Source organism: Ictidomys tridecemlineatus, chromosome 9 (genome assembly GCF_052094955.1).
Source record: "Ictidomys tridecemlineatus isolate mIctTri1 chromosome 9, mIctTri1.hap1, whole genome shotgun sequence".
Lineage (NCBI taxonomy): Eukaryota > Metazoa > Chordata > Mammalia > Rodentia > Sciuridae > Ictidomys > Ictidomys tridecemlineatus.
Window position 1 is genome coordinate 113,273,180 of NC_135485.1, and position 26,520 is coordinate 113,299,699.

Below are 26,520 nucleotides of genomic sequence, written 5' to 3' on the forward strand. Positions count from 1 at the left end.
CTTCTACCTCTTTAGTTAGATTTTTTTCCTAAGGGTTTTTTTGCTTGTTTATTTTTAGGTTATTTTGAATGGAGTACTTTTTTTTGTCAACAGATTCATTATTTAGTATAAGAAAGCTACTTTTTATGTTGATCTTGTATCCTACCACTTTGCTGAATTTATTTATTTATTGATCTAGAAATTCTCCAGTAGTGTTTTTTTTTTTGGATCCTCTAGGGTTAATCATGTCATCAGCAAACAGAAAGAATTTGACTTCTTTTCCTATTTGTAGCCTGTAATTTTCTTCTCTTGCCTGATTGCTTTGATCAGTTTCAAGAACTTTATTGAAAGGGAGTGGTGAGAATTGACATCCTTGTCTTGTTCTAGATTTTAGAGGAAATGCTTTGTATTTCTTTGTTCATTTTGATGTTGGCTTTGAGTTTGTCATATATAGCCTTTATGATGTTGAGGTAAGATCCTTCTGTTCCTCCTTTCTCTGGTGTTTTTAATATGAATAGGTGATGGGTGATGAATTTTGTCTAAGACTTTTTTTTCTGCATTTATTGTGTCCTTGATTCTATTTATGTGATGAATTGCATTTTTGGTTTGTGCATAATGAATCAAGCTTGCATCCCTGGGATGAAACCAACTTGATCCTGGTGTATAATCTTCTTAATGTGTTTTTGAATGTGGTTTGCTAACATTTTATTAATGTTTTTTGCATATATGTGATCATCAAGGGTATTGTTCTGCAGTTTTCTTTCCCTGATGTGTCTTTATCTGTTTCGACATCAAGGTGATACTAACTTCATAGAATGAATTCGGCAGTGTTCCCCCCCCTTTTTTATTTCATGGAATAATTTGAGGAGTATTAGTGTTAGTTCTTTAAAGATCTGGTGAAACTCAGCTGAGAATTTTTGTAGTCCTGGGCTTTTCTTTTTTGGAAGGCTTTTTATTGTGGCTTTAATCTCATTGCTGTTTGTAATCTTACTGCTCTATCATTATGTTGAGGTTTTCTATATCCTCTTGGTTCAATTTGAGTAGGTCATATGGGTCTAGAAAGTTGTCAATATCATCTAGATTTTCCAATTTTTTGTTACATGTGTTTTCAATTGTCCCTAATGATTTTCTGGATTTCATCAATTGCTGTGATGAATCTCCTTTTTCATCTCAAATTTTGTTGATTTGTGTCTTCTCTCATGTTTTTGGTTAGTTTGACTAGGGGTTTATTGATATTATTTATATTTTCAAGTTATCACCTGCATTGATCCTTTGTAGTTTTTTTTAGTCCTCTATTTTAATTTCAGCTCTGATGTTAATTATTTTCTGTCTTCTTCTGGTCTTGGGATTAGTTTATTTCTGCTTTTCTATGGTCTTGAGATACAGCATTCACTGTTTATTTGGAATCTTTCTTCTTTTGTTTAATGTGGTCACTTAATGCTATAAACTTTCCTCTTAATATCCTCTTCATAGTGTCTCAGATTTTTTTGTGTTGTATTGCTGTTCTCATTTGATTCTAGAAATTTATAAATATTTCCTTTCATTTTTCAAAATGTGATTCATTCCTTGTTAAAAAAATATTGGTCAATCTTCATGTGTTTATGTGATTTCCATAAATTTTCTTGTTGTTGATTTCTAATGTCAATCCATTATGATCTGATAAGATGCATGGGATAATTTTTTTTCTATTTATTAAGACTTGTATTTGCTTTGTGTCTTAAAATACGATCTATTTTGGAAAATATTCCATGGGATATTGAGAAGAAAATTTATTCAGTTCTTGTTTAGTGAAATATTCTATAAATGACTGTTAGGTCCAATTGATTTATACAGCTATTTAGGACAGAAGTGTCTTTATTGATTTTTATATCTGCATGACCTGTTGCATGTTGAAAGGTATGTGTTAAAATACCAACTATTATTATGTTGGTTTCTATCTGGGATTTAAAGTCAATAAGTGTTTGTTTTATATAAGTAAGTACACCAATGTTTGGGCATAAATATTTACTATCATTATATCTTCTTGTTGGATTGTTCTCTTTAATTATAAGTAATATTTTTCCTTGTCTCTTATGATTAATTTTTTTAATGTTTTTAGTGATTGTAGTTATATGTAAAGTGGGATTTATTTCAACGTATTTATATACCATAGTTTTAACTATTCCAATCTCCAGTAATACCCCTTTCTTCCCCACATCCCTGCCTTTGATTCCCTTCCTCTCCTCTCTTGGTCCCTCTTCTATTTTTTTTAAATTAATGCCTTATAATCATATATAAAGTTATAATACATTGTGGTCTTGCCATAAATTCACCTAGTATAATTTGGTCAACTTTATTTCGCATTCCCCTTTTCCTTTCCTCCTCTTGGTCTCTTGCTTCTACTCTCCTGATCTCTCTTCTATTTTCATGAGATCTCCTCTTGAATTTATTTTTCTTCTCTAGTTTCTGCACATGAGAGAAAGCATTTCACCCTTGTCTTTATGAGTTTCACTTATTTTGTTCAGTACGGACTCCATTTACCAGCAAATAATTTCTGATTAATTTTTGCTTGAAGTATGATTTGTTTGATACAAGAATAATTATTCCTGCTTGTTTTCAGACTCTACTTGCATCAGATATCTTTTTCCATTTTTTCACTTCCAGTCTATAGATATCTTTGCCTATAAGAGTCTCTTGGAAACAATGTATAGTTGGGTCCTGTTTTTTAAATTCATTCTGCCCACCTCTGTGGAGAATTGAGATCATTCACAGTCAGAGTTATTATGGAGAGATGTTAATTCCAGTAATTTCATTTGTTTAATAGATTAAATTTGTTCTTTATTTTTATTTGCTTAATTGCTTTTCTGGAGAGCTACATCTATTTGAGAGCTCTGGGGTGTTTTTAAGTTTCTCATTGTGTAGAATTTATTTTCTGTAGTTCAGGCTTAGTGGCCATAAATTATTTTAGTTTATCATTACCATAGAAAGTTTTAATTTCTGCTTCAATTCTTCATGATAGCTTTGCTGGGTATAGCAATCTTGGCTGGCAATTATTTTCTTTTATAGGTTGAATTACCTCATTCTAAGCCCTCCTGGCTTTTTTTTTTGTTTTATAAAAATTTCATTTAGGGTTTTTTGTTTTCCATGCTGGGAATTAAACTCAGGTCCTCAACCATGCCAGGCAAGTGCTCTACCACTGAGCTACATTCCCTGCCCTCCGCACAGTTAGAGCTTGAATTGAGAAATTTGAGGTGAGTCTTATTGATGTAGCTTTAAATGTGATTATGATCTGATGTTTTTCTCTTTATATTCTATTCTCATTTTCTATTCTATTCTCATTTTCTATGTTAGACATTTTGTACATGATGTGTCCATTAGAGTTTAATTTTTGAAACTGTCTGTTTAGGGTTCCATATGCTTCCTTTACGTAGATGTCCATTGTGTTCCTAAGGATTGGAAAGTTTTCTGCTATTATATTACTAAACAGGGTCCTAATGCCATTAGCCTGTACTTCTCTGCCTTTTTCTATTCCACACTTCTTGTACTTTCTCATCATGTTCTCCCCTCTCATTTAGTATCTACTGATTATTCCAGCTCAAATACCTTGTCCTTGAGGCCTAAGGTTCTGTTTTCTATGTAATTTAGTCTGTTGGTGATTCTTTCAAGTAAACCTTTTATTCAATTTATTTTTTTTTTCATTTCTAGTAGTTCTGATTGGTTCCTTTTCAGAATCTCTATCTCTTTATTTAGTGGTCTTTGACCTTTTGTAGTTGTTCTTAGTTCATTCTTTAATCTGTTTCTTATATCTTTTTTTTTAAAAAATTATTTTTCTTAGTTGTTGATAGATCTTTATTTTATTTATTTATACGTGGTGCTGAGAATCAAACCTAGTCCCTCACACTTGCCAGGTAAGGGCGCTTACCACAGTCCCAGTCCCTTATATGTTCTTTTAGTTGATTAATACTTTTAATAATCAAAGTTTAAAAATCTTTCTCTGAAATTTTATTCCCTTATGTGTCTGTGCGTTCCTTTTTGGAAGATTGTAACATTGGGAGGGAGACTTTTTCCTCATATTTTCAGAGACCTTGGACCTGCACGTGAGATGGACTCCTCTTCCTCCTTTGTGATGATATCCTTGGGAGGTAGTTGTCTCTTTTGTAATAAGTCCTGTGTTGTTGGTATCTGTTGGCTTCGATATGTAGGCTGAGTGTATTCCAAGTATTAGTTATGACCAACAAAGACTCTCAGTTTGCTGATATTGAACTGCTGAATGAATTCACTCTTCTAGAGCAGGTATAACACTGTAAGGTTTTTCTAGTCTTCTTTTTGGAATATTTTTTATTTTGATATAGGAAAAATGTCCAAGAGGGGAATCTGATGTCTCCTTCTAGTCATTCTTACTTGGGGGCTAATCACTGGTTTGGAGTTTTTGTCTCCTCTATTCTATGTGTCAAAGTATTTTTGAAGCTTGATTAGGGTTGATTTGTGTGTGAAGGAAGGTACACTGTCACTTTGCTGAGCTGCGGGTGTTATTCAACTGCAGAGTTTCTACATTTGAACCTGTAGTGTACCAGTTACTTCCCAGCCCCTCTCAGAAAAAGGGAAAAGAAGCAACAGCAAGAGTAGTGATCAATATAGAGCATTCAAATAAATTCCAGGTGCCTGCCATGGCACTAATATACCATTAATTCCCACAAAAAAGAGGAATTGCAGGGTAAGCATTTAACAACAGCAAAAACAATAAGCATTCATGAATTATAACTAGTATAAAAATATACAATAGTTGCCAACTATGCCCTTCCCAATGCTAATAACTGCAGAAACATGAACGAGGGGGAGTAATTATACAAACTAAATTGTTCTTAAAGATAGTAAAACTGTAGTTCATTAAGAAGAAAAAAAGTGGGGTAGGAAGGTAAAAGGAAATTTAAAATATTCAAAAGGTGAACTGAAGTGCAGCAGGGGAGAGGTTGTAATGGCTCTAAAGAAAGAGGAGTAAAAAATACCTGACTCCCCCCAAAAAATAAGTAATGAGAAAGAGAGAGAACAAGTGAATTAAGCTACTGAAGGAGGAAGAGAGGAGAGGAGTAATAAGAGAAAAAACAAACAAATAAAACAACAACAAAAAAGAGCCGAAACAAAGAGACAAAAAGTCAAACTAAAACACATAAGCACAAAACCTTACCCCTATAAAGTTAAAAGAAGGTGAAATGGTTGAGGAAAGAAAAAAAAATTAAAAAGAGGAAAAAGGGGATCAAAATAAAGATCCACTAGGCAATCGAAACAGAACATACATCCCACACATATACACATTCACACAGTTGATGGAAAAAAAGAAAAAAAAATAAGAGTAAGGATAAAGGGAAAGAAAAATTTTAATTACACATGAAGGGCTGTTCTGCTGAGGTGGGCAACACTGTTGGCAAGTATGGATGTCCACTGCCTATGCCTTCTGTCCTTTCTGTTTCTTCTTGGGCTGTGTACCCGTTAGAGCAAGGGCTGGGAGTTGTGAAGTCCATCTTCTTTGAGTTCCTCACTCAGCTGTCAGCTAGAGTGGCCTGGAACTGAAGCTGCCTGTATGACTCACAGTTTCCCTTCTTGCCAGTTTAAATTAGGACAGAATAGGGAGTAGTGACAATTGGAGTTTTGTCCATGCAAACTCGGTGAGTGCACTCCCCAGGTGGGGCTGATGTAGACTTCTAAATGTTAAGTTCAGGCAACTGGCAAACTTAGCTCTGAACACACTTGTGAGCTTTGCCATGAGTTTTCTACTCTAGGGAAAATGGCTCCATCCACCCTATTGCCAGGCAGAAGCCAATCTTCACTGGGTGTCTGGGTATGGGGAGGGGGCTCCTGAGAACTCCATTGTTGGGGTAAAGTGAAGAAGTCTCTGTTCTTGCACGCATCACTTTCCATAAATGTGGTTGTTCCAGGAACAGACCCCAAGTATAAATGTACCCATCTGTCCAGTTTGTAAGTTCACTTTGACTAATCCTACAAGCTACCAAAGAGCACAATCCTCTTTGTGCCTTCCTTAGTCATGCCCCCACCAGGAGGTCTCTAGCTCTCACAGCAGGCATATGCAGGGACAGTTGGCTAATGCTGTTAGGAACTCTTTGGCTCCTGTAGCACAAAGTCACCTCATAGTCACTCTAAGATGGCATCCCACATCAGCTCTCCACCCTCCAGCCAGGAAGCACAGAACACCCCTCACACAGCAGCTTGCCATGGCACTACCTCAGAGTCACCCGATTTCAGACCTCACCTCTGTTTCACCAGTTACCCTGTGCCAAATTTCCTTCAGATTCAATCTCTTCTTTCTGCCTGGATCTCCCCTCCCCTCTACAGTGGACTAACCTGCAGCATTGTAGGTTGGATTCCCAAGGTATTCTTTCCTGCCCTATGTTCAGAGTTCCTGAATTTCTGTCTTTATGATGCTTATATTAGGATTCAGTGTGTTCCCTGTGACCCACTTTACAAGGTAGCAGTATTTTCCTTCTGCTTGAGCCTCAAGCTCATGGAATAAGTGAAATTTACACCCTTCTCCTACTCCATCTTTTCCAGAATCTTCAGTGTGTTTTTAACAAACATTTTTAGTGTGAGTAGGTATTGGTTGAGCATTTGCTGTACATGTCTTATCTGGTCCTAGGTGCTGTTGATAGGCAGTTGGGATAGCTTGTGTTTTTTCCCTCAAGAACCAGGAAGTCTTAATAGGTTGGCTTTACTAATAGGACTTGATAAGTGATTGGCATATGTAGGGTGGGGGGCATGCTATGAGCATTGGGGAGGGAAATAAGAGGATAATATTAAAAATGTGGAGGTAGAGCAGAAGGTCTTTGTGAGGGCATAGATAAAGGAGCACATTTCCTGTGTTGGATCCACCAAGGTAAGACAGCCATGTGGGTCATTTGGGACACCTGTGCTGGGTAAGCCAATGATACCTTGCTTTTATGTTTTCTGCATTTCCTGTAGCCCATGATGAAAAGAATGGTGAAAATTTAAGTACACACACACACACACATACACACATACACACACACACAAATTTTAAAAACATCCTGACTAGTTAATTTTCTGACTTGAGAAAAATGCCTGTTAAGAGTAGCTGAGAGACATGGCCTGTGTAGGAGGGAAATAACCCTATAACATATGTACCCTTTTATAGTTTGTTAGATATCTTAGCTGCAAGGAAGGATCCACGTGGATTATCTGGAGAAGTTTTGGTAAACGGAGCACCTCGGAATGCCAATTTCCCATGTGAGTCCGGTTATGTGGTACAAGTAAGTATTAGTGAATTTTCCCTTTAGATTTTTTTCTGTTTTGTATCGGGAAAAACCTTGGCTTATAATTTAGTATGATTCCAGTTGATTATTTCACATGCTCATGAAACAAAACTTATTTACACCTGCTTTTCATAATTTCCCGTAAGAGTGAGGTTAGAGTTAAATGGAAAAGAAAGGAGGATCTGGACTATGACCCCTGTCAGGCAGTGGTGTTGATTCTAGTTGTTGTATCATTTACATAAAAGCCAATTCCTATCCTTTTTTTTGCCCTTCTTTTACTTTCCTACTTTCCCTATACAATGCCTTTGGTGAATCCTTATACAAAGCAGTCTGGAAGTACCTGTTGGAGTCATCATAATTACCAGTGCTCCATCAAGGTGTGCACTGGTGGATGAACTGCCTCTCTTGGACTCTGTAGCTCTCTGTATGTGGAATCACTGAAATCTGTGGAGCTGAAACTTTACCTTGGGTTGTGTGTGTGTGTGTGTGTGTGTGTGTGTGTGTGTGTATGTGTGTATTAAGTTACATTCACTGGAGGGATAGTCTTAGAAAAGACTCAGTATGTCTCATTAAAATACTATTTTCCTTCAGGATGATGTTGTGATGGGTACCCTGACAGTGAGAGAAAATTTACAGTTCTCAGCGGCTCTTCGGCTTCCAACAACTATGACAAATCAAGAAAAAAATGAGAGGATCAACAAAGTCATTAAAAATTTAGGTCTGAGTAAAGTGGCTGATGTTAAGGTAATGTGAAAAAACCCCCGATATAATCAGCCAGCAAAGAGGACCTCCCTGTGTGGACAATGTGACCTTAAGCAGAAGTTTCCTAAGGTGTGTGAGGTCAAAAGTGGCTGCTTTCCATAATGATGAGAAAAGTCAAGTTACATAATATGAAGGTGGAAATGATTCTGGAGAAGCAATCTTAATGATGGTTGCATCCCAGGATTGGAGTGTGGTCTGGTTTGAAGAGTGCCCCTCACACGGCCTTTTCCATGTGGTCTTCTCACTCTCGTTGTTAAATGAGAGATCGTTTGATGTCTTTCCTCTAACTTTTCTTCTTTCTTTTTTTCTAGTACCCCTTTAGTAGTTCTTCTTCCTCTTCCTCTGGGGAGACTTTGTTCTTATGCTTTTTTTTTAAGGCGTATTTCTGGAATTGTTAAATGACAGGAATCCAAGGATTCTAGTTCTGTGTAGTTCATTTTGGGTTAATTTGGCTTTGAAAATTATATTTGGTCACATTAGGATTTATTTATAATTTATGTGGTGACCAAGTTATGTTTCTATAGCCCTTTTTTTTAGCCTTTGGCACCCCGTGTTATCACTCTCCTTTGAGGCAATGAAGAATTGAGGGGCTGTACTCTCTGCTGCTTCCCCTGGTACCTGTTGACAGTATTTTATGTGAAGTGTACTTTGTTTGGAAGAATAATCCTGGGATGCCATCATTTAGCACTTAGTTTTGTTTTATGAGTCATTGAGTTTTCTTTCCTTTGGCTCTTTATTTATTTGATTTAGCCTTCCCAGTAAGGTAGTCTTTTGCTATGTTCTTTAACTTTAAGCAGGCACTGCTTAAAGTCACTTATTTGGATTTTTAAAGAAAAATATGTGAAGGCAGTTATTGAATTTTTATAATTTATGTAATTTAATTGAAATAATTTTAAGTTATTATGAATTTTTAAAGAAAACAAAAATGTAGAGAAAATAGTCAATATGATAATGATATGATTATCAGATCATATGGTAATATAATTACTCATACTATTCACCTTGCTTTATCAGTTGTAAATACTACCTGCCATAATGACTTCAACAATTTCATGCTGAATATTTTAAAGAATATCATACAGTGCTTCATCCCTGAATACTAATTATGTATCTATAAAATGGCATTTCCTTACTTTACCACAATACCATTATCAACTAACAAAATGGACTGTATGTTCATATCATCACCTATGTCAAGCCCCTATTCATTCAGATTCTTCAAATTGTCTACAAATGTCTTTTTTTAATATTTATTTTTTAGTCATAGTTGGACACAATACCTTTATTTTACTTATTTATTTTTATGTGGTGCTGAGGATCAAATCCAGGGCCTCACACTTGCTAGGTGAGTGCTCTACTGATGAGCCACAACCCCAGCCCTCCAAATGTCTTTTGTAGTTCAGTTGTTAACAGGACCCAGTCATGAGCCTTGAGTGGCATTTGATTATTATCCCTTTGGAGACTCTGAATTTCAGAATTGTTTTCTACTTTCTGTCTCCCCAAAACCTTCCTACTCCCCTCAACACACACAATCACATCGACTAGTTGAAAAGACTGAGACAGTGGCCCTGTGGAATATCATATCTTCTAGATTTGCTTAAAAGAACAAAGAATTGTTCCATGAGTTGGGGGTGGGCACAGTGTCAATTTGGAAAGACTTGCAGTCATTGAAAGTTGCTAATGTGGTATGGTAGAAAGCATGCTTCTTTGATTGTGAGTTTATTTTTTGTAAATCCACTTGGAGACTTTTGTTGGGAACAGTATTTGGGATGTTGTTAGAAGACTAATAAATCACTAGAGAGACTTTCCTTTTTCCTCACCTATCTTTATTTCTTGTTTTGTAGTGTGATTCCACTATCAGGGACATATCTTTTAGTGTTCAAGCTTATTTATGCTAAACCTAATATGCAACTTGATAAGAAACATACATAACTGTTAAAAGCTTAGCCTTTATATCTGGGCCAGTCATCTAGAACCTCTGTTCTGAGCCTCATTTCACTCATCTAATAAAAGAGAAACCCTCTCTTCTCTTAGATGTCTATTTATTTGTGTTCAGAATAATAAGGACAACAAAATAAAGTGTCTTTAATAGGACTGGCACAGGCTAATATACCAAATGACAGTGACTGTGGTTATTTCTTTGTGAGAGAAACAATAACAATAACTTTGTGTTTTAGGTTGGAACCCAGTTTATATCTGGAGGAGAAAGAAAAAGGACCAGCATAGCAATGGAGCTGATCATGGATCCTCCCATCTTGTTCCTGGATGAACCTACAACTGGTTTAGACTCGAGCACAGCTAGTACTGTCCTTTTGCTCCTGAAAAGGTAAATGCTATGGGAATATTGTTCTTTCATTTATTTAATATTTAATCACTTCTGTGTATACTACAGAGCAATTAGACAGATGAAAGAAATTAAAGGGATACACATAGGAAAAGAAGGACTCAAATTGGCACTATTTGCTGATGATATGATTCTATACCTAGAAGACCCTAAAAGTTCCACCAGAAAACTTCTAGAACTAGCAAATGAATTCAGCAAAGTAGCAGGATATAAAGACGAAGGCATTTCTGTATATCAGTGACAAATTCTCTGAAAGGAAAATGAGGAAAACTACCCCATTTACAATAGCCTCAAAAAAAAAAAAAAACTAACCAACCAACCAAACAACAACAACAACAACAAAAACTTGGGAATCTACTTAATGAAAGAGGTGAAAGATCTATACAATGAAAACTACAAGACCCTAAAGAGATAAATCAAAGAAGACCTTAGAAGATGGAAAGATCTACCTTGCTCTTGGATAGGCAGAATTAATATTATCAAAATATCCATACCACCAAAAGCACTTTACAGATTTAATGTAATTCGGATCAAAATACCAATGGCATTCCTCATGGAAATAGAAAAAGCAATCATGTAATTCATCTGGAACAAAAAGAGACCCAGAATAGCTAAAGCAATACTTAATAGGAAGAGTGAAGCAGGTAGCTTCACTATACCAGACCTTAAACTATAATACAGAGTAACAGCATGGTATCAGCACCAAAATAGACTGATAGACCAATGGTACAGAATAGAGGACACAGAGATTAACCCACAAAACTACATTTATCTTATATTAGACACAGGTGCCAAGAACATACATTGGAAAACAGCCTCTTCAATAAACGGTGCTAGGAAAACTGGAAATCCATATGCAAAAAATGAAATTAAACCCCTGCCTCTCATCATGCAGAAAACTCAACTCAAAATGGATCAAGAATTTAGGAATACAACCAGATACTCTGTCTAATAGAAGAAAAAGTAGGCCCTTATCTCCATCATGTGGGATTAGGCCCCATAAGATTCCTATAGCGCAAGAACTAAAATCAAGAATCAATAAATGGAATAGATTCAAACTAAAAAGTTTCTTATCAGTAAAAGAAACAATCTGTTAGGTGAATAGACAGCCAACATATTGGGAACAAATTTTTACCCTTCACATATCGGATAGAACACTAATCTCTAGGGTATATAAAGAACTCAAAAAGCTAAGCACCAAAAAAACCAAATAACCCAATCAATAAATGGGCCAAGAATCTGAACAGACACTTCTCAGAAGATGGTATACAATCAATATTTTCAAATATTTGTTTATTATCTCTAGCAATTAGAGCAATGCAAATCAAAACCACTCTAAGATTTCATCTCACTCTAATCAGAATGGCAGCTATTATGAAGACAAACAACAATAATTGTTGGTGAGGATGTGGGGGGAAAGGTACACTCATACCCTGCTGGTGGGTCTGCAAATTGGTGCAGCTAATATGGAAAGCAGTATGGAGATTCCTTGGAAAACGGGAATGGAATCACCATTTGACCCAGCTATCCCTCTCCTTGGTCTATACCCAAACGAATTAAAAACTGCAGGAACACAGCCACATCAATGTTTATAGCACACAATTCACATAGCTAAACTATGGAACCAATCTAGATGCTCTTCAATAGATGGATTTAAAAATGTGGCATATATACACAATGGAATATTACTCAGCAATAAGAGAGAATAAAATCATAGCATTTGCAGGTAAATGGATGGCGTTGGAGAAGATAATGCTAAGTGAAGTTAGCCAATCCCCCCAAAACAAATGCCAAATGTTTTCTCTGATATAAGGAGGCTGACTCATAGTGGGGTAGGGTGGGGGAACATGGGAGGAATAGATGAACTCTAGATAGGACAAAAGGGTGGGAGGGGAAGGGAGGGGCCATGTGGTGAGAAATGATGGTGGAATGTGATGGACATTATTATCCAAAGTGCATGTATGAAGACATGAATTGGTGTGAATATACTTTGTATACAACCAGAAATATGAAAAATTGCTCTATATGTATAATATGAATTGCAATGCATTTTGCTGTCATATATTAAAAAATTAATAAAAAGTTTATAAGATAAATAAATAAATGAAAACCAAGGTCTGCTCTTTTAGTTCTCTTTGTTACTACTACTGGCATTGCCAATAGACCTTTGTAGGCAGATGTAGGAAAACACAGGTATATGTGTGTATGTTTATATTTGTATACCATGTAGAAAAGTACTTTTATATTTTATTTAGAAATATGTGAAATATAAATATTTTATGTGCATGTGCATATGTGTGTACATATATACACATATGTATTTGAATAGAAAGAACCATGTAAAAATACATCTGTAACTATTGCTGTTTCTGTTAGTGTGTACATATTAAAAAGCCCATCAGTTTATAATAATATTTGAATTCTAGTCTAAAATCTCCATGTCATTTTGAGTCTTTGCCACTTTTATGTTTATAAATGACATCAGATAGGGAAAGATGTAACTCCCGTTTTCTCAATATATCCACTTACTTACTCAAACAAATAATTTAGTTTTCTAATGCAACCAGTCTCCCTGTTGTTCTGGCTGGTTACTTTATCCTCCATTCACTTTGTAAACCCTTCTGTCCCATTTTCTTTTCACAATAAATGTTTACATCAGAATTAAAGGGAAACAAAAACATCGAGCATAGGAACACATTTACTGAAATACAAGTGTCTCATTTGGTTTGAAATCCTGAAAAGTTACTCTGACTACTTACCTGAGGTGGATTTATGTTGGCAGTGCTTCAAGGAGTCCTCCATCCCTAAAGAAGTTGCTTTTTAGTTTTGGTTACAGGCTCTCCAAACTCAGGTCATGCTATGAATAACACCAGTGCCTTTCCCCCTGTGTTAAAAGACCTCAGACTTGTTTAAAACCCCCAAAGTTCTCCACTTGAGGAATGATCTATAGATTAGAGACAATTACCAGATAGATTAGTTGAGAGTAGGGGCAAGACACTGCCCTGCTAATGATACCAACCTGTCCCTTCTCCAAGATCTAATTACTAACAGGCAGTCCTCAAATTTGAGTACACCTATTCATAATTAGTCCTCAAATTTGAGATATTTTTCTCGTTAAAAATTTGACTCCTGGGCTGGGGTGTGGCTCAGTGGTAGAGTGCTCACCTGGCATGCAGGAGGCACTGGGTTCGATCCTCAGCACCACGTAAACGTGAAGTAAAGATATTGTGTCCACCTAAAACTAAAAAATAAATATTAAAAAGAATGACTCCTGTACCCAATCCCAGAGATTTTGATTCAGGTTCTAGGAGGTCTGTCTAGGAATCTGCATTGTCAATAAACATCCTAGTGAATTTTAGAATGTTGATGCACCATCCTTAACAAAATAAATGCATTGAATTTAAGTTCCTCAACTACCAAGTAGATGAGATGAGAAGTTTATAAGAGAAAATCAAGTTAAATTGGAACAAATGGCTTACTGGCAGAATAAAGTACTTTTTAAAGAAGTGCAAGGTTCAGATGCTTAATGATTTGTTTATTTTCCCTCTTTTAACTTAGGATTTCTGAGCAGGGACGAACAGTCATCTTCTCCATTCATCAACCTCAGTACTCCATCTTCAAGCTGTTTGACTGCCTCACATTATTGGCCTCAGGAAGACTTATATTCCATGGTCCTGCACAGGAGGCTTTGGGGTACTTTGAATCAATAGGTGTGGCTGACTTTTTCATGCACTAAATTCTCCATTCATACAATCCTGGGGGAGAACAGAGGGGTGACAAGAGTCCTGTTGGATCTTTTCATTTACTTGGGGTGCCACCACTCTAAACATCTTTGGTCAGTTTGATGCCAGAAGTTTTTTTTTTTTTTTTTTCAATTTTGCAGGACTTACTTGTTGTTTAGGTCTCTGGTGTCTTTCCTTATCCTGTCCTACAAGTATGCATATATATATGTTTCTACTAGGCCTGGGTCTGCTCTGCTTCCCAGTTATAATGACCTTCCCCTTGAAAGTTCAGTAATAAATGTATTGAACTTAGAGCCAGTTAGTCAATTAACATTTATGGAATGACCCAGTGTCAATGTCTTTTTGACCACATAAGAGATGATGGCATTTCAGTTTTTCCTCCATCATGTTATCTTCTTATATACCCTGATGAGGGCTCATGGAGAATGTTGCTTAACTTTATAATAACATTAAATTGCAGATTTAGGCTTTGAATAAGTGCAAGTGACTATTAGTCAATACAATGTCTTGTCCTAAATCTGACTTTGATGGGCCAGTATTTCTGACATTTCTGGGCTGCCTGATTCTTTCTCTATCAGATTGAATTTTGTGATTATTTTAAATGGCTCATGCAATCTACTTCATTTTAGAGATATTTGGGTATGATTATAGATGTGTCCTCATGACCTAACATATCACTGTAAATATTCATTAGCTGTCTTTCTTAATTTCTTTGGTTTAATCTCTGTCATTTGAAAATGATCAAGCATATATGGGTCTAAGGGAATCCAGAGAAGATAAAAACTTAAGAGTGAGACTTCAGGTCAAGTTCAGATGATTGTGCCATAGAACTTGAGGTGAGAGCTTAGGTTTGCTGTGCTAATCATTCTCTCTTGATAATGCTGTTTTGTGGATTTGTTGTCTATTTGGAATTATGGCAAATGGACAGATAATAATTTGGATCTCTGAATGTAGAAGGTGGAGAAACTATTTTTGCAGATAGGTGCACTGCTGTTCTCATATTTGCTATGTGAACTCTGAGAGTACAACAAGCCCCAGCATTTAACACTTTTTTTTCTTGGACACAGATTTAGTTTTATGGAAGAGTACTAATAATCATCAGATCATATTGATGACTATTTGGGTTTCATGATTTAGGATAGGTAAGGACTAATGTAAGATGTTCTAAAGAATCCATGATTGGTGTGGAAAATCAAATCTATATAGATATATAAATGTTTATAATAGGTATATCTCTATATAATAGATATATTTATTAGATTGGATTAGTTTAGTAGTAACTTGTTAATAATATTTCCTTTCTTTATCCATATCTATTATATAATAGACCTATTATATTATAGATATATCTTATCAGCTGGAAAAAAATAAAATATTGTGTGACTTGAATATATAAGGAGAAAAGATGAATACCGAGAAAAGAGAACGAGAAGATGAGAAGTTAGATTCTGTCTTCCCTAACCTCATCTTCATCACCCTCTGGAAGTGAGTCCTCTTCACCTTTCATGACTATCATATTGAGTTCTTGGGGACTTTCTTTCTCAGGTTACCCATGCGAACCTTACAACAACCCTGCGGACTTCTTCCTGGATATCATTAATGAAGACTCTTCTGCTGTGGGATTAAACAGAGAGGAAGGAGACTGGGAAGGTATGTAAGTCTCTTAGATTCATTTTGCCTAGTTGCTCTGGCTGAAGTTTAGCAATGTGATGGCTCATTAAAACCTGCCTTTGTGAATTCATGTTAATGCTGTGTTCTGATGAGTCAACAGACAGACTTGGTTGTTCATAGAGCTGTGGGCATTTTAATTTTAATTTGTAAATGAGCATCTATATGATACTGTCAGTTGGAAGGGGGTTCCCAATAAGAAATATTCTCATTTTTATGCTATTTTTGAAATAAGAAACTGGGCCCTTTATGCACTTATACAGAGTATAAAAGAAGGGCCAGATTTTTATATTAGGAATCATTCCACTGTGTGGTAAGGAATCTATTTTGTGAAATAGGCAAATAGGAAAAAGTCAGTGAGTTTGTTGAACCTATAAGATTACACCAGTAGTTCTGGTTCATTCACTGTTTTTCTAAAATATAAAGCAATGACAAGGCTAGTGGTTCTTTTTATATTCAAGCTTTAGAATTAGAATGTTATCCAAGAAAGGAGTTGTAGAAGAATGGATTACTTTAGTAGTAACCTGTTAATAACGTTTCTCTTCTTTATCCACTTTTATTCCAAAGCCAACGAGACTGAGCAGCTTTCTCAGAGAGAAAAGTCCGTCGTAGAAAAACTAGTTGAATATTATGCCACCTCCTCCTTCTACAGAGATACCAAAGCTGAGTTAGATGAACTTTCACGAGGTCAGGAGAAGAAGAGGAGCTCAGCCTTCAAGAATATCACTTATGTCACCTCCTTCTGTCATCAGCTCCAATGGATTATCAGGCGTTCCTTCAAAAATGTACTGGGTATTCCCCGTGCCTCTATTGCTCAGGTAACCTGTCAGAGTCTTTTCATTGTGCTGTGAGGTACTCAGGTGGGAGCTATGTGGTTCTGATGTGGTCCACTTCAGGATTCTGTGTATCTTCTACCCACCCCTCCATCGACTTCTCATCCCCACTTCATTTGGGATATAGAAATAGTCAATAGAACAAGTGAAACACAATCAAGATTTTAATATGAGAAGCTTGTTTTAGTTGATTGAATTGTTGATGATTGGAGTAAACTGTAATGAGTAATCTGAGCAGAAAAAAAATTTGTAGTGTAAATGTAGAGTCAGCCTTATTTGGGATATTCTAGTAGTTGTTCCCTATCATCCAGTGATTTACTCAACAATGTCAACACAAGATCGTGTGCTGCGCGTTGGGACCCTGTTACAATAGTGAATAATGGGTAAAATTCACTAGTGTAACAGAGGGACTTACTTTCTTATAATGACAAAAGGCAATGAAAACTGAATAAAGAAAATAGGTAGCATGTCAGATGACAGAAGAGACTATGCAGGAAGATTAAGCAGAGAAGGGATGAAGGTAGGGGAGGGACAGAGAAGAAGTAGAGAGAAGAGCGTTGGTTTACAATTGAAATCAGGCAGTGAGGGAAACCTGGAGTTGTTGAATATACCTGAAGTTGGTCTGAACTGTCCACTGTCTGAAGGAAGAGCCTGTATGCAGAGTGTTGTTATTATTATTGACCTTCCTACTTAAAGATTCTTCTCTTTGGAAAGCACTAGATACCTTAAAGAGTTTTCAGTTTATACACAGGTAATAATCAGGCTTAATGAGGCTATTCACTGTGTAGCTAACTCCCTTAAGATGGGATAATGTTCTTTTCTTCTTTTGTCTGGCTCTGTGATAGTTATTGATTATCACTCTTCAAGGTTTTGCTGTTATTCGTAACCTGTGTGTCACACAAAACACTAGTTCTCCCAGTTCATTAATCTATCATCTATAATTCACCTGGTTGTTTGGGGACTGTTATTTTTATTATCAATCACTAAAATTCTGTTGAGTCTGGAAAGATAGCATATTGTCAGCACTAATGAAATAGTACTGACTTCTTAACATGTGCACTATAATTTTCATATTTAGTGTACCTGAGAACATATATCCTTATTTGATTCACCCTTAGTGGATTCAATTTCTCCGAATGTTTTTTAGCCTTATTTATTTGTCATTTCTTTCAGAACACAAGCAATTTTGTGTCCTATCAATGAAGAGTAATGTTTGATTCTTTAAAATATTTTAAATTTCATTTAGAATCATGCCAGCTGAATCAGAGCCATCAACTTAGGTTACCCACTTTTCAGCAGGAGATGATGAAACGAGTTGATTCTTTCCTGTGATGTATGCACTAAGTTTTCCTTACTTGCCTTTAAAAAGTGGTTTATAAGTATCTTTTCCAAGCTACATACACAGGAGTTCTGGGCAGGGCATTATCAGAACACAGTTACTTGTACACCAGGATTGTGCCTGTTTGGGATCTAGGCTTCCTTAAGATGCAAACAGCCAACTTACTTCATCAATAAACTCAAAAGGAATTCCAGCAACATTCAGAGAATTATCAGTCTCTAAAATAAGGGTAGAACTGTGGAGAGCAGTGACTTGAATTATGGTCTTTGACTGCCTTATGGTTGTGGCTACACTTGCACTGGGAACTTTCTGTGTCCCACCTGATGCCAGCTTTCTCTCTATAAGTGTTTGTTTCTCACCGGTTTTGCCCCTCACCGGTTTCTAAGGTTCAGCTGTGTAGGTAGCCCCCTGAACTCTTGTTCAGGTTTGTGAATACTCGAGTGTTAGTATATGAGTAGGCAAACCTATTTGGTAAGGGGCCAATGGTAAATATTTTAAGTTTTGCAGGCCATATGGTCTTTGCCTCAGGTAGTCAACCCTGCCATTTTAGCACGAAGCAGCCCTAACTCATGCATAAACAGGTGAACCTGGCTGTGTTCTGATACAGCTTTATTCATGGACACTGAAGTTTGATTATAAATTTCATATTACAAGAAATATTTTTTTTCCTTCAACTATTAAAAGTTGACCCAAATCAATCTTGCCACACAGGGTAGCATAGCCATTCAGGACCTGAGGAAGTTGTTGGGGAATAAAATAAAGTCCAAGTGGCCTAGAATTTGGTCTTGAACTGAACTCTCAGCCTTTTTGACAGCTAACATGCGCAGTTTCATAATTCAAGAAGTTCAAACAAAAACAGTCTCTCTTTATGCTTATCATTACACACAAATTCAGTTTCAGGGCCAGGAATGTAGTGTTTGCCTAAGACTGTACAAGCCCCTGGGTTCAATTCCAAGCAGTGCAAAATAAATAATAAAAATTTAGAAACACACACTTCAAAAATGGAGTTTTGCACAACAAGGAAGTAGGCATGACTTGGGTCTCACCTCTACCTTTGGGGTTCCAGCCTGTATGGGAAAGTGCATTTTACAGTCACCAAAGCATTCAGTTAAAAACATCATTTTTTTAATGATAAAAATTTTCTTAAGGATGTTTCAAATAGCAAAGGATCATAGGCTACATTATACCATAATTTATTTGATGAATTCTATTCACGAGTTCCTGAGTCAGGCTAAACCCTGCGTTGGCAGTTGCCTGGTAAATATGAGAGAATCTTAGCTTGTACAGTCATCTGCTCTGTTGTCCTTTCAGTTCCCCAAACAACAGATACATTAATTTTCAATTCAGTTTAGAAAGCATTAATAATATACACTGTTTTATATTCTCCCAGAGAATCTGGCCAAGCCATTTAAAGTGTTTATCTCCATGGACAAATTTTGATTATGCAGCCATATCTATTACAATGGTATAAATGATGGTCAAAATTTTTCACCTCTCACTTAAATGCTGTCCTTTTTCTTTCCAAAAAGATAATTGCCACAATCATACTTGGATTGTTTGTAGGTGCCACTTTCCAAGGGCTAACAAATAATTGTATGAAAACGGAGAGTAGGTAAGTAAATTTGGATCTTAATTTTGAAAAACTGTTGTTACTTTATTCATTCTTGCAGACATCCATCAATATTTGAATTTATAAGTATGGGCCAGATGTTATTGTTTTGTGGGGTACAATGAGTTAGTGCACTGAAAACAGAGTTAATTTCCTTCTTCCCATATGTACATGTGTGTATGTAGTAGTAAACTACACAGAACACAAATCTTACCCTTTCAACCATTTTTTTAAGTACACAGATCAGCAGCATTAAGTGCATTTATACTGTGCAACTATCACCACTATCCACTGCCAGAACTATTATTTTTTGTTTTTGTTTTCTCAAATGGAATCTCTAGCCCCATTAAAGAGCAATTCCCCTTACAAACCTCTCCTAACCTCTGACAACCACTTCTACTTTCTGTCTCTGAATCTGACAGAAATATGAGCATTAAAATTCTCCCTTTTCACATAGGTACACAAATTACTTTTTTTTACTGAGCACCTTGGAAACCTGATAGGAAGGTGTCTAGGTCTAGGCTATTGGTCAAGGCTTTCTGATGGTCGTGTGTAGGGTGTCTATAGTTAGAGCTGAGTGAGGACTCCTTCCACTGTCTGGCATTTCCTTCCATGTCCATCCTACCTACTTTTACTCCACTTGAAAACCAAACTAGCTAATAAAATGCTTTCACTCTTTGGGCTTTATGTAGCCCACTGTTTCTCTGTTTATACATCAGAAATGATACTTGGCATTTTCTTTCTTTTTTAAAAAATTTGTTTTTTTATTTTTAGATAGACACAATGCCTTTATTTTGTTTACTTAGTTTTCTTACGTGGTGCTGGGGATCGAACTCAGTGCCCCAGGCGTGCTAGGCAAGCGCTCTACCACTGAGCCACAACCCCAGCCCTTGGCATTTTCTTTAGTTAAGATGAAGATGACAATCTTTATATGACCTAAGTATTCATTTTGGCTGCCATGACAAAACACTACTGACATTGTGCCTTAGAAAAGAGACATTTATTTTCTCTCAATTTTAGAGACTGGCAGTCTGAGGTCATGGTTCTGTTCCAGCAATGTCAGGCTCCTGTGAATGTCCTTTCCTACCTTCATTCTGTGCCTTGTCATCTCGGAACATCTGGTTTTTCTCCTTCTTCTAAGGGCACTAATCCTGTCTTGGGTGCTCCACTTTGATAAACTCATGTAAATCGAATCACCTACCTCCCAATAACGCCCAGATGGTAGTAATTTCTTCAACTTAATAATTTAAGTGGGGAATTATTCAGTTCCCAGCAAACTAAGACCATGAATTTCAAAATGTGCTATGATATGGAATTATGGAAAATCACTGTGGAAGCAGTGGGAGAGAGATTGGATGGGGTCATGTTTCTCTGTTTCAAGCAGAACAGTTCTATTTTTAAAAAATAAATTTTAATGTCATATCACTGTGTAAAGAATTCTGTGGGTAGGAAACTGATGTCGTATTGAATTGACTGCAAGGTGTCTGTTTCCATTTTGTCCTGGCAGAGCTGGGCTGCTTCTCGTGCTGGTGGTCTATGAGTGTTTCAGCAGCGTATTAGCTGGGCAGATCTTTGTGGTCGAGAGGAAACTCTTTATGTGAGTAGGTCTATGTTCTAGGAAGGGTCATTGGCAGCTGGGAACAAATAGGTCACATACAGAATTGGGCCAAGAATGGGAACCCAGAGATTAGCAGTATTTTTGTTTTATTTCTTTAATTGACAGATAGGAATTCTACATATTAATCATATACAATAAAAGCATTTGCAATATACATAGGGATTTCCAATGTTAATTGAGAAAAAGTAGTCATAGGTGGGAAGAAAATCAAAATTGTGTGGGACCTGATACCAAGGAAATAGGGAGTCCTAAGGTTAAGGTGTGGTCAGCAAATCCCAATGCTGCAGAGAGAGAGAGCAAGCGATCAAAGAGCTAAGGTTGCTGAAGCAGGCCTTGAACTTGTGATCCTTCTGCTTCACTCTCCTGAGCCACTGGGATCACAGGCATTTGCCACCATGCCTGGCTTAGAAAACAACAGGTCTTGATAATGTTTCCAAGAAAAGCTTGAAGAGCTTGGAAATGATTAAGTACTGGGATCAGGAGCAAATCGGAGGTGGGAGATAAACTGATGAAGAACGTGACAAGGTTTAATCCTAGTAGATAAAGGAGTGGAAAGAGCCAGAAGTCAGCCTTACAGTAAAGAGCAGACTGGGTTTGTCTCTTATGATTTTCAAACATGGAAGATATTCGCTCATACTCACATGCCAAAGATGAGAATTCTTAGAGGGGAGAGGAATGGAGACATTGGTGGAAGATTTTGGAATTATAGGAGAAAAATGTCAGGAAGAGGAAAGATGGGGATTTAGTAGTGACGGGGCTGCACATTGGAGGTGTGATCATTGAAGGAAGAAATCTTTTTCTTCTTTTTTTTTAACATGAAAATAGAAATAAAGGAGTTTAGAGATGTGTAGATGCATTAGTGGCCTTGGAGAAAAACAAATCGCTTTCTTCACACTCAGAAGTGGGGAGAAGAAAAGCCCCTGCTACCACTGAGTTCCTTAATAACTGGAGTTCCGCTCTTCAGTCAGAGCCAGCCTCAGAGGACAAACAGGGTCGCTGGGGAGAGTGAGAGATGTAGATGATGTCCCTGGAGGGGTGATGTGCACTTTAGTGGGCAACAGCAAGAGGTGTGCTGTCATGAGAGAGGGTCCAAGTTAGAGCCTTGTGGGGCTGATTTCCCAGGGAGGCTGCACTTGAGGGAGAGAAGGGTGTGTGTGTGTGTGGGGGGGTTCAGCCTGGAGCCTATGGGCGGGTGCAGTATCAGACCTGGTGGCAGCAGGAATCTGCAGAGCAGCATCTCATCTGGGCGTGCCTTCTTGGACTAATCTAAAATGTGTGGTTTTTTTTTTTTTTCCTATAGACACGAGTACATCAGTGGATACTACAGATTGCCATGTTATTTCTTTGGAAAATTGTTATTTGATTTATTACCCAGGAAGTTGTTGCCAAGTATGCTGTTCATTTGTATTATATACTTCATGGCAGGTAAGTAACAAGTCAAAGAGGCTGTCTTGTCCTGGATATGAGGTGAAGCCATTTTTTTCCCCCAAGAATCATTTTGGTTATCTAAACTACGATCCAAGACATGAGATTGGGAAGCATGTTTTCATTATGCATTCTCTAAAATAGCTGTTCTGCTGTGTGTGGTGGTGTACACTTGCTATATTGAGCTCGGGTAGCTGGAGCAAGAGGATCATAAGTTCTAGGCCAGCTTCAGCAAATTAGTAAGACAAAAAAAAAAAATTGGGGTGGAGAGGTTTGGGGAAGTAGCTCAGTGGTAAAGCACCCCTGGATTGAATCCCTAGTACAAAAGTAAATAAATAAGCAAATAGCTATTCAATGTGGACATTGTTTTCAAGACTTTTAACACATTTGAACTTTTAAAACTATAAAACTACATTATACTGAGAGGTGCTCTTCTTCATATATAAATATGGAAAGAATTTATACTTGAAATTATGCTGAAGAAACCAGGATGTTTATTGCCTATCTTATTTTCCTCTATAGCTCTCCATGTGTGTTTTTACAAAAATTATAGATAGGTAGTATATCTAATATCTATAGTTATATATATATATATAATATATGTAAAGAGAGGTAAAAAGCAATATACACATATATTCTCTCTTCCTCTCATTCTCTAATGAGGGAAAGATGGTGACTTTATAAGTTTATTGATTTAATAATGATACTTATTTGATGGATGTAGGTAGATATATTTGTGCATTATGCTCAGTCTTCACCCCAGGTCATTTCATCTAAATTTTATATATTTTATAGTATAGACACACACACACACACACCAGAAATTTCTTCAAAACAAAACCCCAATACACTACTCAATTAACAAAAATAACAAAAATACTGATAGAGTTTAAACTTTCTATTTCATAAGTCAGAGATGTGTCATAAAGAATTTGTAATGGAATATAGATGCCTCCTAACCCCCAGACTCCTGATGAGTGTTCTTGGGTCTGTTCCAAAATCTTCAGATTCTGTGACCCATATCATTAGCTCATTATAGTTTATAAAGTAGTTTAGGAAAATTTCACTAAGCTTTAATCTCAATCACAGGATCATTTGATGGCTTGTCTAGGGGGACATAGATTACAGAGATACTTTACTTTCCCCTAAATATTAAAACTACTATGAGGTCGTGGAATCCTGATCCCAGATTCTTCACTAGTGCGTTTGTCGCACAGTGCGCAATGTGGCGACATCTGGATATGAGAAGGTGCTGTTGATGAGTTTCCAATGACAGGAGAAGGAAGCAGAATTTTGGACATTTGTGTGGCTGTATGTCTCCATCTCAGCAACTCAGAAATTGTTCATAGTTGCACATAAAGGAGCTTAGGTGTTGTATGGAAAAGTGTTTTTTTCAGTAAGTTTATAAAATAAAACAGGATGATATAACTTTATGCACTCATATTCCCCTCCAGGGAAAAAGTGAAATTGATCCAAGAGTAGTTGGATGGTGAGATGGTGACTTTCTTTCATTCTGATATTTGTTTCCCAGAATAATATAGTTCTGTTTGAACAATAAACAATCCTGAATACATGGTGACCTAGGTAGCTGGACTGACCCATTCTGTTCTGTCTCAGGACTGAAACCAGAGGCCGGGGCTTTCTTCATCACGATAATCACTGTTACGATGGTGACGTACACGGCCAGTTCTTTGTCCCTGGCCATGGCAACAGGCCAGAATCTGCACTATCTGTCAACACTCCTCATGAACTTCTATTTTGTGTTTATGATGGTGAGTATGAGAGGGAGTTTCCCTCCTGGTTTGTTCCTGTTCCGCTACCTGTTGTATAAAACCTGCTTTGAGGATTCCGTACATGGAACTCTGACATTTTTAGGAGTTCATAGACTTTGATATAGTTTATTAAAAAAACAGGCCTCTTTCCTCTGCACTGTACTAATGTAGTTCCTATAACATTAACTAACATATGCTTTCTAATGAGCTTTTAAAAGACATTTCTTGGTGACATATAAAAACTTGATAAATTAAAACTTAAACATCAGAATAATTATGGTTGGATGATTCTCTTGTAAAACTTGATTGGTTGTCAATCTTCCTTTCATGCTGATGTTCTGAACTGCTGGCTGTTTACCCATAGCAGAGATGGTTTAGCTGAATTCACTTCTCTCCAAGTTGGAAGTGAAGCTCCCTGAGAAGGATAACAGTGTGCAGCACCTGTGGGTGGTATAAGTTGGATGCCTCTTGTGTTTAGGAAAGGAATGCTTTTAAAATATTGGAAAATTCCAAAGTCCATACTAGATTACCTCTTTTCTGAGTTCCTGACAACCTCTTATATTAGTAATGCTCCTTATTTCCATGCTTCCTTCCTTCCATTTTGAGATGCTGGGGATTGAACACAGGGCTTCACTTATGCTAGCCAAATGTTCTACCACTGAGCTACATTCCTTTCTTTTAATTTTATTGTGAAAAAGAATCTCCTTAAATTGCCCAGACCGTCTTGAATTTAGTCCTCCTGTCTTGTTCTTCTGAGTAGCTGGGATTATAGGCATGTACCACCAGGCCTGGCAGGAACCGATGTCTTTAAATGCTACATGATTAGCACAATCTGTTGCCAAAATTTAGTTCCTCCATTTATGAATGTGTCAACTCCAAATGTATATCATTGAGAAAGTTCTAAGTCTTGTTTATGTATTTCATACGTTATCATCAATAGATAAAAATGTTTTGTTTGAGCTATTTGATGATGACTGATTATTATGTAAAAGTTTCTTTATGGAACTTTAAAACTGGTTGGAAAAAAATGTATTTCATTCAGAGGTGCCTGTGATATAATAAGCACTTTGTTAGGTCATGTCTAAACATATGCAGACACATCATAACATTGTCATTGTTTTGCACATCCCAGTATACTTCACAGTAGTTAGGACTAGTGTTATGTGAACCTCTAGCTGTCTCTTGTGTGTCTCCAGAAGTCCTTCCTGGCATCTTCAATGTGATATTGCTTTCCGCTATGGTTAAATGGAGGCATTGACCAAATTTCTGATGGGCTTCACCACATGGTGCTCATTATCAGTTCTAGGCTTCTGGTTATCTTAACCTTGCATTCTGAATGTCAAATTATTTCTAAATTAATGAATAGGAAATGTAAGACTTTACAGAGAAGGATATATGCTGCTCAGGAGTTTTCTGGAATATGTTCCTAGATTGCCAGGTTTATTAGGGGAACAGATAGTGGTGATGTAATCCAAATAGTCAGTATAGTTGGCACTTCATGTCCATGGGTTCTTCATCCAAAGATTTAACCAACTGTTAATGAAAACTACACAATCCCATAATTGTGTCTGTATGGAATATTTGCACATTTTCTTGTCATCATTCCTTAAACTATATAGTATAAACTATATAGTATGCCCAATGTATTAGGTATCATAAGAAATATGGAGATGATTTAAAATAGACAGGATTTAAAGTATAAATGATGTACTTAGGTTACATGCAAATACTGTGTCATTTTGAAAACAAAGGACTTAGCATCAGCAGATTTTGTTATCTGTGAGTTGGAGATAAGGGGGATCCTGGAACCATTCTTCATAAGATACCAAAGGACTTAATAATCTTTCATTATTAAGTACTTCTTAATCTTTCATTGTATACAGTTACAGAAGAAAGGTAAGACATCGTGTTGATAATTAAGAATCTTCCAAATAAGTGGAATGTATAAATATAGATGATAGGTATATTATCCTTCTTTTTTAATGTTTATTTTTTAATTGTAGTTGTATACAATACCTTTATTTATTTATTTTTATGTGGTGCTTAGGATCTAACCCAGGGCCTTGCACATGCTAGGTGAGCGCTCTACCGCTGAGCCACCATCCCAGCCCTTGTCCTTCTTTTAATACCATAAACTGCCTTAGCTATGCAGAGACATACACAAGC

At 36.7% G+C, this 26,520-nt stretch overlaps 1 protein-coding gene across 1 annotated transcript in view; it reads left to right on the forward strand.

Annotated features, from left to right (window-relative positions):
- LOC101954583 (broad substrate specificity ATP-binding cassette transporter ABCG2) overlaps positions 1-26,520 on the forward strand; it is a 48,794-nt gene that overhangs the window by 19,102 nt on the left and 3,172 nt on the right. The window contains exons 6-15 of the mRNA XM_005337520.3: positions 7,124-7,238; positions 7,833-7,985; positions 10,181-10,329; positions 13,906-14,057; positions 15,636-15,740; positions 16,326-16,576; positions 19,460-19,542; positions 21,047-21,136; positions 22,458-22,582; positions 24,200-24,354. Coding sequence (XP_005337577.2) covers positions 7,124-7,238; positions 7,833-7,985; positions 10,181-10,329; positions 13,906-14,057; positions 15,636-15,740; positions 16,326-16,576; positions 19,460-19,542; positions 21,047-21,136; positions 22,458-22,582; positions 24,200-24,354 — 1,378 coding nt within the window. The remainder of the gene's footprint in view (positions 1-7,123; positions 7,239-7,832; positions 7,986-10,180; positions 10,330-13,905; positions 14,058-15,635; positions 15,741-16,325; positions 16,577-19,459; positions 19,543-21,046; positions 21,137-22,457; positions 22,583-24,199; positions 24,355-26,520) is intronic.